This window comes from Cherax quadricarinatus, chromosome 11 (assembly GCF_038502225.1).
Source record: "Cherax quadricarinatus isolate ZL_2023a chromosome 11, ASM3850222v1, whole genome shotgun sequence".
In the NCBI taxonomy this organism is placed as follows: Eukaryota; Metazoa; Arthropoda; class Malacostraca; order Decapoda; family Parastacidae; genus Cherax; species Cherax quadricarinatus.
The window spans coordinates 46813931-46829588 of record NC_091302.1 but is presented as its reverse complement, the minus strand read 5'-3'; the positions used below and the strand labels follow the sequence as shown (position 1 = coordinate 46829588).

General features: G+C 38.1%; 1 protein-coding gene across 16 annotated transcripts in view; it reads left to right on the top strand.

The window, feature by feature from the left end:
- Itpr (Inositol 1,4,5,-trisphosphate receptor) overlaps positions 1-15658 on the top strand; it is a 590630-nt gene that overhangs the window by 280232 nt on the left and 294740 nt on the right. For 15 of the 16 annotated variants that reach the window (XM_070084086.1, XM_070084085.1, XM_070084080.1 and 12 more), the window contains one exon: positions 8624-8759. In XM_070084086.1, the coding sequence (XP_069940187.1) occupies positions 8624-8759 (136 nt within the window). Of the gene's footprint in view, positions 1-8623; positions 8760-11318; positions 11455-15658 lie in introns of all 16 variants that reach the window. The other variant, XM_070084075.1, reaches the window with a different exon arrangement.

Below are 15658 nucleotides of genomic sequence, written 5' to 3'. Positions count from 1 at the left end.
TCAATCCCCCCACTACTCATCTTTGCACTAGCCCACCTTTCTGCCAACAGTCGCTTATATCTCGCCCGAACTTCCTCCTCCCTTAGTTTATACACTTTCACCTCCCTCTTACTTGTTGTTGCCACCTTCCTCTTTTCCCATCTACCTCTTACTCTAACTGTAGCTACAACTAAATAATGATCTGATATATCAGTTGCCCCTCTATAAACATGTACATCCTGGAGCCTACCCATCAACCTTTTATCCACCAATACATAATCTAACAAACTACTTTCATTACGTGCTACATCATACCTTGTATATTTATTTATCCTCTTTTTCATAAAATATGTATTACTTATTACCAAATTTCTTTCTACACATAGCTCAATTAAAGGCTCCCCATTTACATTTACCCCTGGCACCCCAAATTTACCTACTACTCCCTCCATAACATTTTTACCCACTTTAGCATTGAAATCCCCAACCACCATTACTCTCACACTTGATTTAAAACTCCCCACGCATTCACTCAACATTTCCCAGAATCTCTCTCTATCCTCTACACTTCTCTCTTCTCCAGGTGCATATACGCTTACTATAACCCACTTTTCACATCCAATCTTTATTTTACTCCACATAATCCTTGAATTTATGCATTTGTAGTCCCTCTTTTCCTGCCATAGCTTATCCTTCAACATTATTGCTACTCCTTCTTTAGCTCTAACTCTATTTGAAACCCCTGACCTAATCCCATTTATTCCTCTCCATTGAAACTCTCCCACCCCCTTCAGCTTTGTTTCACTTAAAGCCAGGACATCCAGTTTCTTCTCATTCATAACATCCACAATCATCTCTTTCTTATCATTTGCACAACATCCACGCACATTCAGACTTCCCACTTTGACAATTTTCTTCTTCTTATTCTTTTTAGTAATCTTTACAGGAAAATATATATCTGAAATATATCGGAAATGCGTAGGGAGACACTGGTCAGAGAAATAGCAAGCATCGAACTTAAGCTAAAAGAATCCTTTAGGAGTCAGGAATCGCGGGAAGAACTAAAAGCCATAAATGAAATCGAAAGAAACCCAAAGTATTTCTTCTCCTATGCCAAATCAAAATCGAGAACAACGTCCAGTATTGGGCCCCTACTTAAACAAGATGGGTCCTACACAGATGACAACAAGGAAATGAGTGAGCTACTCAAGTCCCAATATGACTCAGTTTTTAGCAAGCCGCTAACCAGACTGAGAGTCGAAGATCAAAATGAATTTTTTATGAGAGAGCCACAAAATTTGATTAACACAAGCCTCTCCGATGTTATCCTGACGCCAAATGACTTCGAACAGGCGATAAATGACATGCCCATGCACTCTGCCCCAGGGCCAGACTCATGGAACTCTGTGTTCATCAAGAACTGCATGAAGCCCCTATCACGAGCCTTTTCCATCCTATGGAGAGGGAGCATGGACACGGGGGTCGTCCCACAGTTACTAAAAACAACAGACATAGCCCCACTCCACAAAGGGGGCAGTAAAGCAACAGCAAAGAACTACAGACCAATAGCACTAACATCCCATATCATAAAAATCTTTGAAAGGGTCCTAAGAAGCAAGATCACCACGCATCTAGAAACCCATCAGTTACACAACCCAGGGCAACATGGGTTTAGAACAGGTCGCTCCTGTCTGTCTCAACTATTGGACCACTACGACAAGGTCCTAAATGCACTAGAAGACAAAAAGAATGCAGATGTAATATATACAGACTTTGCAAAAGCCTTCGACAAGTGTGACCATGGCGTAATAGCGCACAAAATGCGTGCTAAAGGAATAACAGGAAAAGTCGGTCGATGGATCTATAATTTCCTCACTAACAGAACACAGAGAGTAGTCGTCAACAGAGTAAAGTCCGAGGCAGCTACGGTGAAAAGCTCTGTTCCACAAGGCACAGTACTCGCTCCCATCTTGTTCCTCATCCTTATATCCGACATAGACAAGGATGTCAGCCACAGCACCGTGTCTTCCTTTGCAGATGACACCCGAATCTGCATGACAGTGTCTTCCATTGCAGACACTGCAAAGCTCCAGGCAGACTTCAACCAAATCTTTCAGTGGGCTGCAGAAAACAATATGAAGTTCAACGATGAGAAATTTCAATTACTCAGATATGGTAAACATGAGGAAATTAAATCTTCATCAGAGTACAAAACAAATTCTGGCCACAAAATAGAGCGAAACACCAACGTCAAAGACCTGGGAGTGATCATGTCGGAGGATCTCACCTTCAAGGACCATAACATTGTATCAATCGCATCTGCTAGAAAAATGACAGGATGGATAATGAGAACCTTCAAAACTAGGGAGGCCAAGCCCATGATGACACTCTTCAGGTCACTTGTTCTATCTAGGCTGGAATATTGCTGCACACTAACAGCACCTTTCAAGGCAGGTGAAATTGCCGACCTAGAAAATGTACAGAGAACTTTCACGGCGCGCATAACGGAGATAAAACACCTCAATTATTGGGAGCGCTTGAGGTTCCTACACCTGTATTCCCTGGAACGCAGGAGGGAGAGATACATGATTATATACACCTGGAAAATCCTAGAGGGACTAGTACCGAACTTGCACACGAAAATCACCCACTACGAAAGCAAAAGACTTGGCAGACGATGCACCATCCCCCCAATGAAAAGCAGGGGTGTTACTAGCACGTTAAGAGACCATACAATAAGTGTCAGGGGCCCGAGACTGTTCAACTGCCTCCCAGCACACATAAGGGGGATTACCAACAGACCCCTGGCAGTCTTCAAGCTGGCACTGGACAAGCACCTAAAGTCAGTTCCGGATCAGCCGGGCTGTGGCTTGTATGTTGGTTTGCGTGCAGCCAGCAGCAACAGCCTGGTTGATCAGGCTCTGATCCACCAGGAGGCCTGGTCTCAGACCGGGCTGCGGGGGCGTTGACCCCCGGAACTCTCTCCAGGTAAACTCCAGGTAAACTAGCCCATTGTTCCTGGCATTTTAGTTGACTTTTACAACACGCATGGCTTACGGAGGAAAGATTCTTATTCCACTTCCCCATGGATATAAAAGGAAAAGTAATAAGACCAAGAACTATTAAGATAAAATCAAAGAAAACTCAGATGAGTGTGTTTAAATAAACATGTACATGTATGTGTAGTGTGACCTAAGTGTAAGTAGAAGTAGCAAGACGTACCTGTAATCTTGCATATTTATGAGACAGACAAAAGACACCAGCAATCCTACCATCATGTAAAACAATTACAGGCTTTCGTTTTACACTCACTTGGCAGGACGGTAGTACCTCCCTGGGTGGTTGCTGTCTACCAACCTACATATATATATATATACATTTTTTTTTTTTTTTTTTTTTTTCAACAAGTCGGCCGTCTCCCACCGAGGCAGGGTGACCCAAAAAAGAAAGAAAATCCCCAAAAAGAAAATACTTTCATCATCATTCAACACTTTCACCACACTCGCACATTATCACTGTTTTTGCAGAGGTGCTCAGAATACAACAGTCTAGAAGCATCATCCGCAATCCTACATTCTGTCTTACCTCTAACACATATAAAGATACACAACATATCCCTCCAAACTGCCAATATCCCAAACCCCTCCTTTAAAGTGCAGGCATTGTACTTCCCATTTCCAGCCATCTACCCAATACCTCCATCTCCCCATCTACTAACTCCCCTACTCTGTTTTTAACTGACAAATCCATATTTTCCCTAGGCTTTCTTAACTTGTTTAACTCACTCCAAAATTTTTTCTTATTTTCATTAAAATTTCTTGACAGTGCCTCTCCCACTCTATCATCTGCTCTCCTTTTGCACTCTCTCACCACTCTCTTTACCTTTCTTTTACTCTCCATATACTCTGCTCTTCTTATAACACTTCTGCTTTGTAAAAACCTCTCATAAGCTACCTTTTTCTCTTTTATCACACCCTTTACTTCATCATTCCACCAATCACTCCTCTTTCCTCCTGCCCCCACCCTCCTATAACCACAAACTTCTGCCCCACATTCTAATACTGCATTTTTAAAACTATTCCAACCCTCTTCAACCCCCCCCACTACTCATCTTTGCACTAGCCCACCTTTCTGCCAATAGTCGCTTATATCTCACCCGAACTTCCTCCTCCCTTAGTTTATACACTTTCACCTCCCTCTTACTTGTTGTTGCCACCTTCCTCTTTTCCCATCTACCTCTTACTCTAACTGTAGCTACAACTAAATAATGATCCGATATATCAGTTGCCCCTCTATAAACATGTACATCCTGGAGCCTACCCATCAACCTTTTATCCACCAATACATAATCTAATAAACTACTTTCATTACGTGCTACATCATACCTTGTATATTTATTTATCCTCTTTTTCATAAATTATGTATTACTTATTACCAAATTTCTTTCTACACACACACACATATATATATATATATATATATATATATATATATATATATCTATATATATATATCTATATATATATATATATATATATATATATATATATGTATATATATATATGTATATATATATATATATATATATATGTATAATATATATATGTATAATATATATATGTATAATATATATATATATATGTATATATATATATATATTATTTTTCAACAAGTCGGCCATCTCCCACCGAGGCAGGGTGACCCAAAAAAGAAAGAAAATCCCCAAAAAGAAAATACTTTCATCATCATTCAACACTTTCACCACACTCGCACATTATCACTGTTTTTGCATAGGTGCTCAGAATACAACAGTCTAGAAGCATACACATATAAAGATACACAACATATCCCTCCAAACTGCCAATATCCCAAACCCCTCCTTTAAAGTGCAGGCATTGTACTTCCCATTTCCAGGACTCAAGTCCGACTATATGAAAATAACCGGTTTCCCTGAATCCCTTCACTAAATATTACCCTGCTCACACTCCAACAGATCGTCAGGTCCCAAGTACCATTCGTCTCCATTCACTCCTATCTAACACGCTCACGCACGCTTGCTGGAAGTCCAAGCCCCTTGCCCACAAAACCTCCTTTACCTCCTCTCTCCAACCCTTTCGAGGACGACCCCTACCCCGCCTTCCTTCCCCTATAGATTTATATGCTTTCCATGTCATTCTACTTTGATCCATTCTCTCTAAATGACCAAACCACCTCAACAACCCCTCTTCTGCCCTCTGACTAATACTTTTATTAACTCCACACCTTCTCCTAATTTCCACACTCCGAATTTTCTGCATAATATTTACACCACACATTGCCCTTAAACAGGACATCTCCACTGCCTCCAACCGTCTCCTCGCTGCTGCATTTACCACCCAAGCTTCACACCCATATAAGAGTGTTGGTACTACTATACTTTCATACATTACCTTCTTTGCCTCCATAGATAACGTTTTTTGATTCCACATATACCTCAATGCACCACTCACCTTTTTTCCCTCATCAATTCTATGATTAACCTCATCCTTCATAAATCCATCCGCCGACACGTCAACTCCCAAGTATCTGAAAACATTCACTTCTTCCATACTCCTCCTCCCCAATTTGATATCCAATTTTTCTTTATCTAAATCATTTGACACCCTCATCACCTTACTCTTTTCTATGTTCACTTTCAACTTTCTACCTTTACACACATTCCCAAATTCATCCACTAACCTTTGCAATTTTTCTTTAGAATCTCCCATAAGCACAGTATCATCAGCAAAAAGTAACTGTGTCAATTCCCATTTTGAATTTGATTCCCCAAAATTTAATCCCACCCCTCTCCCGAACACCCTAGCATTTACTTCCTTTACAACCCTATCTATAAATATATTAAACAACCATGGTGACATTACACATCCCTGTCTAAGACCTACTTTTACCGGGAAGTAGTCTCCCTCTCTTCTACACACCCTAACCTGAGCCTCACTATCCTCATAAAAACTCTTTACAGCATTTAATAACTTAGGACCTATTCCATGTACTTGCAACATCTGCCACATTGCTTCCCTATCCACTCTATCATATGCCTTTTCTAAATCCATAAATGCAATAAAAACTTCCCTATCTTTATCTAAATACTGTTCACATATATGCTTCAATGTAAACACCTGATCTACACATCCCCTACCCACTCTGAAACCTCCTTGCTCATCCGCAATCCTACATTCTGTCTTACCTCTAATTCATTCAATTATAAACCTACGGTATACTTTTCCTGGTATACTCAGTAAACTTATTCCTCTATAATTTTTACAGTCTCTTTTGTCCCCTTTCCCTTTATATAAAGGGACTATACATGCTCTCCGCCAATCCCTAGGTACCTTCCCCTCTTTCATACATTTATTAAACAAAAGTACCAACCACTCCAACACTATATCCCCCCCTGCTTTTAACATTTCTGTCATGATCCCATCAGTTCCAGCTGCTTTACCCCCTTTCATTCTACGTAATGCCTCACGTACCTCCACCACACTTACATTCTTCACTCCTTCACTCCTAAAAGATGGTATGCCTCAATGGCCAGTGCATGAAATTACCGCCTCCCTTTCTTCCTCAACATTTAAAAGTTCCTCAAAATATTCTCGCCATCTACCTAATACCTCCCTCTCCCCATCTACTAACTCCCCTACTCTGTTTTTAACGGACAAATCCATACTTTCCCTAGGCTTTCTTAACTTGTTTAACTCACTCCAAAATTTTTTCTTATTTTCATTAAAATTTAAATCTCCCCATTTACATTTACCCCTGGCACCCCAAATTTACCTACTACTCCCTCCATAACATTTTTACCCACTTTAGCATTGAAATCCCCAACCACCATTACTCTTACACTTGATTCAAAACTCCCCACACATTCACTCAACATTTCCCAGAATCTCTCTCTCTCCTCTACACTTCTCTCTTCTCCAGGTGCATACACGCTTACTATAACCCACTTTTCACATCCAATCTTTATTTTACTCCACATAATCCTTGAATTTATGCATTTGTAGTCCCTCTTTTCCTGCCATAGCGTATCCTTCAACATTATTGCTACTCCTTCTTTAGCTCTAACTCTATTTGAAACCCCTGACCTAATCCCATTTATTCCTCTCCATTGAAACTCTCCCACCCCCTTCAGCTTTGTTTCACTTAAAGCCAGGACATCCAGTTTCTTCTCATTCATAACATCCACAATCATCTCTTTCTTATCATTTGCACAACATCCACACACATTCAGACTTCCCACTTTGACAATTTTCTTCTTATTATTATTCTTCTTATTCTTATTTTTCTTCTTAGATATATATATATATATATATATATATATATATATATATATATATATATATATATATATATATATATATATATATATATATATATATATTATATATATATGTATATATATATATATATATATTATATCTATATATATATATATATATATATTATATCTATATATATATATATATATATATATATATATATATATATATATATATTTTTTTTTTTTTTATATATAGGGAAGTACCACCTCTATAGCTGGAATGGGGACCCTCATCCTCAGAGAAGACAATAAACGTACCTCAGAGAAAACTCAAGGTTCTCCCCGGAGCTGTTTGAATATTTTCTTCTCCTACCACCCCCTATATGTTTATTATTCTATGTGAACATTTATTAATAAACAAAATACATTTACAGAATAAAACATAAACATGAATACAATGGCACAATGTATCAAAGATGATGAATTTCCTCCAGCTCCTCCGAGGCTGGACGTGAGCCAAGTATGCAGCAAGCATTTCCCCTCTGGATGGCGACGCTGAGGCGTCGCCTCTTTCTTTCTTTCTTTCTTTCTTTCTTTCTTTCTTTCTTTCTTTCTTTCTTTCTTTCTTTCTTTCTTTCTTTCTTTCTTTCTTTCTTTCTTTCTTTCTTTCTTTCTTTCTTTCTTTCTTTCTTTCTTTCTTTCTTTCTTTCTTTCTTTCTTTCTTTCTTTCTTTCTTTCTTTCTTTCTTTCAACACATCGGCTGTATCCCACCGAGGCGGGGTGGCCCAAAAGGAAAAACAAAAGTTTCTCCTTTTACATTTAGTAATATATACAGAAGAAGGGGTTACTAGCCCCTTGCTCCTGGCATTTTAGTTGCTTCTTACAACACGCATGGCTTACGGAGGAAGAATTCTGTTCCACTTCCCCATGGAGATATATATATATATATATATATATATATATATATATATATATATATATATATATATATATATATATATATATATATATATATATATATATATATATATATATATATATATTTATTTATTTATTTATTTATTTATTTATTTTTCATGCATTCATTTTTTAATAAAGTAAAAATTGCAGTTTGGGAAGACTATTCATTAGCCCTGTTTAACTGATTTCCTTGAAATGTGTTTTATGTACAGTATTTTTTTAAGGTTTATGGTTTTGTCAATGTTATTGGGTTTTTGCTAATAATTGTTCATAATTTTTCCACTAAAATATTTAATGTTGGTAATGATAACACCAGATTTTAGATGAGTCACAGTTAATGTAATGCAGGGAAGGTCTCCCTTTATAACCTTAAGAGCCACCTTACAGATACCACATAGAACTCGTGAAACTGTTGGCCTGCTGTACAGAGGGAAAGAATGCTTCAACAGAGATCAAATGTCACAGTCTGTTACCTTTGGATGACATTGTGGCAATGGTAGAGCACAAGGATTGTATCCCTGAGGTAATGCTGCTTCAGATGCTGTTGGGGCATGTGGAGGGGTGTTTGTTGGTCAGTAGTTGTCACTGCATTGTTGAAGGGAAAAGTAGAAGCTTTTTTCTACCAAGAGGAATGATTTATTGCCTTTGTTGGTAATTACATATGCATGCCACAGGCCAAATTGATTATATGTACTTGTGTATTTGATAGTAACTTCTAATGTCTGGTTTAAATATGGTAGATGCTTAAATCTGTTCCCTGAATGAGGTAGCCTTTTCATTTGTGGTTTCTCTGGCTTACCAGAAATTTACAGTGGGTTTTATCATACCACTATGCAGTATTGGTTTTCATAATTATAATTACTAGGCAACTGTTTAAGAATTTCTAGAAAACAGTGGATAACATCGTTATTCATTGCTACTGTCAATTCTTATCTTTGAAAATGCATTTTCATGGTGAAATAAGTAGATTTCAGTTAGTTGTAGAAGCACTGCATCAATGTTCACAATTTACATTTGCAAGTAGAATCTTATGATATGCTATCACTTGCATTGTGTTGACATTTTTTGATATTCTCTTAGTTTTGACTTTTTTTCTTTTCTAACAGTAATTAACCATAAATCACTACTGAATGGCTACCCTCACAGTGGCAGCAGGATTACTTAGTTTTGACTTTTTTTCTTTTCTAACAGTAATTAACCATAAATCACTACTGAATGGCTGCCCTCACAGTGGCAGCAGGATTAAAAGACAGAGTTAAGAGGAGTCTCTTTTTTTTTTTTTTTTTTTTTTTTTTTCATTCAGTTAAAGGTGTCACTGAGTACTTTTATACCTTTCATCAACACTGTATATTTGATCAAAAAACAGCTGTGATTTTTTTTTTCCAATTTTAATTTAAACATCTACATTTCTTGATCAAAATGTACCAAACAAATTAGAGCTTCCCCAACTACAGCATTTTCAAACCAATGCATATGATAGTTATAAGAATGTGTGTGGTTTAGTGTGGCTGGCTGTCCGTACACCTCCACTAAGCATGACATTATTTGACCTCTCGCATAGCTCATAAAAAAAATGTACAGCCAATTCAGATGTGTGAAAGTTGCTGGAGAGTTAACCCTTTGGGGGTCGACAGGTCCTCTCAGAGACTTGTTCTCAGGGTCGGCCAAATTTAAAAAAAAAAATTTCTTATGAAAAGATAGAGAATCTTTTCCCGATCATAATGACACCAAAAGTATGAAATTTGATGGAAAACTTACGGAATTATGCTCTCGCGAAGTTAGCGGTCTCAACGATGTTTACGCATCGGTGATTTTGCCCACTTTGAGCCCTATTTTCGGCCAATTCCAGTGTACTAGTAGACAAAAATCATAACTATTTCACTAAAACTCCATTTTTTCTATCGAATGAGTACAAGAAACCACCCATTTACCTATTTCAACTATCCAATAAAGTGGTCAGAATTTAGCAATTTTGCCAATTTCACACAAATTTCAAAAGACGCCAATTTCCGAATAGAGTCCAGAATAAACAAGAAAGACATTCCTGGCACTAAAATAACAAGTTCTCTGTTCGTTAGTCACATCCCCAGGCCCCTCTTATATTTCTTTGGCTTTCCACTTTGAATTTTTATTCTTACAAAAAAAAATATGATTTACTGTTATGCAGGCTACTGCATTAGTGTAGAAATGGTATAAATAATATCAGCGCACTTGTGAAAGAATATTAGACTCACTAGTTGATGTGTATTGGAAGCTTGGCATGATTTGTTTACTTTTGAACTTTGGTAAAAATCGAACATTTCTGCTACTTTGAGCTCAATTTCAAGGTACTTTTCATTGTAAAACCAGTCAAAATCATCTCAATTTCTGTAATATGTCTTCCATTCTATAAAATGAGACCAAGAAAACTAGAATACAATAATAAATACCATACGAAAATACAGTGCAAAGTCGCTGTTTTAATCCAAACACACGGTCCAAGTGAGCTGCAGGATTTTTTTTATACTGCACACACACACACTGACCACATAGACCCATTTCTTACATGTGTAGGCCTACCAGCTTTCTCTCTAGATTTGAGGGCGCTAGAATTTAGGCGTACTAGTACGTCAAAAACCCTGGTGTGTAAGCCGTACTAGTACGTCTGAAACCTCCAAAGGGTTAAATCTGCATAATCTCACATTTTCACTTAGACTGATTCAAGCCAGAGACCACAACCACATTCAAACACAGCTTTAATCAGGTCATTTGGTCAAAAAATAAAGAGGCAGGGGTCAAGATCCATAGAAAGTTTTAAATAGCAACTTGCATATTTAGACCAAGACAAGAAAATTATTCAACTTGATATTTTTAAATTGTGATTATGTGTCTTGTGTGTGTGTGTGTGTGGCTATCATACAAAAATTTAAGAAGGCAGTTAATCATCCCTCTGAAGTTGCAAATTTTAATTTTAATTTTCTAGAGACTCTTCTGATGGTGGACAGCAGGGATGTTCCAGAGTGTGGGGCTCCAAGTCAAAGATTACTGCTCTTGTGTGCATATGATAGTCACAGTAATATTCAGATTATTTCATTCCCCTTAGGTACCACATTGAACTTGTTAACCTACTGGCCGACTTGACTGAAGGCAAGAACGTTTACACGGAGATTAAATGTCACAGTCTTATTACACTTGATGACATTGTATCGGTTGTGACACATCCTGAGTGTATTATTGAGGTATTGTAACTGTTACACTGATAGATGTTATAGTGATGAACAGTTTCTGGTGTATTTATTTATCTTTAATAACAATAGTTTATATATGATTTAATGTATTGTTCTTGCTGCATTGCACATTTTCTTTTTTTTTTTTAAGGAAATTTCTGCAGCAAGTTTTTAATGTATATAATAAATTTATTATGTTTAAGGTTAAAGATTGACTTGCAAATAAGAAAATTAATATCTTCACTTTAGAAAATCCTCTTTAAGATTTGCTTGTCTAAGCTTACTGGATTTTGTAATAACTCTTGCTATATACCTTACACATGCTACAAGGTCTGAAAGCTTTATCTTTTAGTGTTTTCATTTTTTTCTGAAATAAAAGCTTTAGTTACTTATAAAGTTGTCTGAGGATTTTTTATTGAGGATATTTTTTCCACTGAATAATTGTTGTTGCCAGAATGTTGTCCATGGCTGTTGAATTGCTATTCTGTGTTTAACTTGTTGTTTTAGCTTAGATACATGTCTTTTAACTGTCTTTTACTGCCATGTGACTAATTTATTTATTGTCTCTTAGATGTCATGTTGTCTGTTGTAGGAAATCTTAATAGCTTTTATAAAATTGTAATTTGTTTTTTAACACACTGGCTGTCTCCCACTGAGATAGGGTGACCAAAAAAGAATAACTTTTCATCATCATCATTCACTCTTATCACTGTTTTGCCAGAGATGTACAGATATTATAGTTCAGATGCCCCTCCAAACTGCAAATATCTCCACCCCTCCTTTAGGGTACAGGCACTGTATTTCCTATCTCCAGGACTCGAGTCCGGCTAACTGGTTTCCCTGTATCTCTTCACAAATGTTACCTTGCTCACACACTAACAGCTCATCAAGTCCCAAAAACCATTTGCCTTCCCTCCTATGGTACACACTCACACATACTTGCTGGATGTCTAAGCCTCTCACACAAAACCTCCTTTACCCCTTCCCTCCAACCTTTCCTAGGGCAACCCCTTCCCTCCACTACAGATTTATACACCCTCTAAGTCATAATATTTTGTTATACCCTCTCTAAATTTTCAAACAACCTCAATAACTCCACCTCAGCCCTTTGGATAATACTTTTAGTAACTCTCCATCTCCTAATCTCCAAGCTACACATTCTCTGCATAATATTTACTCCACAAACATTGATCTCTACATGACATCTCCGCTTCCTCCAGCCTCCTCCTCACTGCAACATTCATAGTCCATACTTCACTCCCATATAAGACTTGGTATCACTTTATTCTCATACATTCCACGTTTTGCCTTCATGGATTACGTTCTTAGTCTCTTTAGATACCTCAGTGCACTATCCACATTTTTCCCCTCATCACTTCTATGGTTCACCTCATCTTTCATAGGCCCATCCTCCAACAAGTCAACTCCAAAATACTTGAACATGTTCACTTCATCCATTATTCAATCTGATATCCAATCTTTCATTACTTAAACTGTTTCCCCTCATCACATATTCTTTCCTATCTTCACTTTTAATTTACTTCAGTTACATATTTATTTATTTTTTTTTTTTTTATTATCACACCGGCCGATTCCCACCAAGGCAGGGTGGCCCGAAAAAGAAAAACTTTCACCATCATTCACTCCATCACTGTCTTGCCAGAAGGGTGCTTTACACTACAGTTTTTAAACTGCAACATTAACACCCCTCCTTCAGAGTGCAGGCACTGTACTTCCCATCTCCAGGACTCAAGTCCGGCCTGCCGGTTTCCCTGAATCCCTTCATAAATGTTACTTTGCTCACACTCCAACAGCACGTCAAGTATTAAAAACCATTTGTCTCCATTCACTCCTATCAAACACGCTCACGCATGCCTGCTGGAAGTCCAAGCCCCTCGCACACAAAACCTCCTTTACCCCCTCCCTCCAACCCTTCCTAGGCCGACCCCTACCCCGCCTTCCTTCCACTACAGACTGATACACTCTTGAAGTCATTCTGTTTCGCTCCATTCTCTCTACATGTCCGAACCACCTCAACAACCCTTCCTCAGCCCTCTGGACAACAGTTTTGGTAATCCCGCACCTCCTCCTAACTTCCAAACTACGAATTCTCTGCATTATATTCACACCACACATTGCCCTCAGACATGACATCTCCACTGCCTCCAGCCTTCTCCTCGCTGCAACATTCATCACCCACGCTTCACACCCATATAAGAGCGTTGGTAAAACTATACTCTCATACATTCCCCTCTTTGCCTCCAAGGACAAAGTTCTTTGTCTCCACAGACTCCTAAGTGCACCACTCACTCTTTTTCCCTCATCAATTCTATGATTCACCTCATCTTTCATAGACCCATCCGCTGACACGTCCACTCCCAAATATCTGAATACGTTCACCTCCTCCATACTCTCTCCCTCCAATCTGATATTCAATCTTTCATCACCTAATCTTTTTGTTATCCTCATAACCTTACTCTTTCCTGTATTCACCTTTAATTTTCTTCTTTTGCACACCCTACCAAATTCATCCACCAATCTCTGCAACTTCTCTTCAGAATCTCCCAAGAGCACAGTGTCATCAGCAAAGAGCAGCTGTGACAACTCCCACTTTGTGTGTGATTCTTTATCTTTTAACTCCACGCCTCTTGCCAAGACCCTCGCATTTACTTCTCTTACAACCCCATCTATAAATATATTAAACAACCACGGTGACATCACACATCCTTGTCTAAGGCCTACTTTTACTGGGAAAAAATTCCCCTCTTTCCTACATACTCTAACTTGAGCCTCACTATCCTCGTAAAAACTCTTTACTGCTTTCAGTAACCTACCTCCTACACCATACACTTGCAACATCTGCCACATTGCCCCCCTATCCACCCTGTCATACGCCTTTTCCAAATCCATAAATGCCACAAAGACCTCTTTAGCCTTATCTAAATACTGTTCACTTATATGTTTCACTGTAAACACCTGGTCCACACACCCCCTACCTTTCCTAAAGCCTCCTTGTTCATCTGCTATCCTATTCTCCGTCTTACTCTTAATTCTTTCAATTATAACTCTACCATACACTTTACCAGGTACACTCAACAGACTTATCCCCCTATAATTTTTGCACTCTCTTTTATCCCCTTTGCCTTTATACAAAGGAACTATGCATGCTCTCTGCCAATCCCTAGGTACCTTACCCTCTTCCATACATTTATTAAATAATTGCACCAACCACTCCAAAACTATATCCCCACCTGCTTTTAACATTTCTATCTTTATCCCATCAATCCCGGCTGCCTTACCCCCTTTCATTTTACCTACTGCCTCACGAACTTCCCCCACACTCACAACTGACTCTTCCTCACTCCTACAAGATGTTATTCCTCCTTGCCCTATACACGAAATCACAGCTTCCCTATCTTCATCAACATTTAACAATTCCTCAAAATATTCCTTCCATCTTCCCAATACCTCTAACTCTCCATTTAATAACTCTCCTCTCCTATTTTTAACTGACAAATCCATTTGTTCTCTAGGCTTTCTTAACTTGTTAATCTCACTCCAAAACTTTTTCTTATTTTCAACAAAATTTGTTGATAACATCTCACCCACTCTCTCATTTGCTCTCTTTTTACATTGCTTCACCACTCTCTTAACTTCTCTCTTTTTCTCCATATACTCTTCCCTCCTTGCATCACTTCTACTTTGTAAAAACTTCTCATATGCTAACTTTTTCTCCCTTACTACTCTCTTTACATCATCATTCCACCAATCGCTCCTCTTCCCTCCTGCACCCACTTTCCTGTAACCACAAACTTCTGCTGAACACTCTAACACTACATTTTTAAACATACCCCATACCTCTTCGACCCCATTGCCTATGCTCTCATTAGCCCATCTATCCTCCAATAGCTGTTTATATCTTACCCTAACTGCCTCCTCTTTTAGTTTATAAACCTTTACCTCTCTCTTCCCTGATGCTTCTATTCTCCTTGTATCCCATCTACCTTTTACTCTCAGTGTAGCTACAACTAGAAAGTGATCTGATATATCTGTGGCCCCTCTATAAACATGTACATCCTGAAGTCTACTCAACAGTCTTTTATCTACCAATACATAATCCAACAAACTACTGTCATTTCGCCCTACATCATATCGTGTATACTTATTTATCCTCTTTTTCTTAAAATATGTATTACCTATAACTAAACCCCTTTCT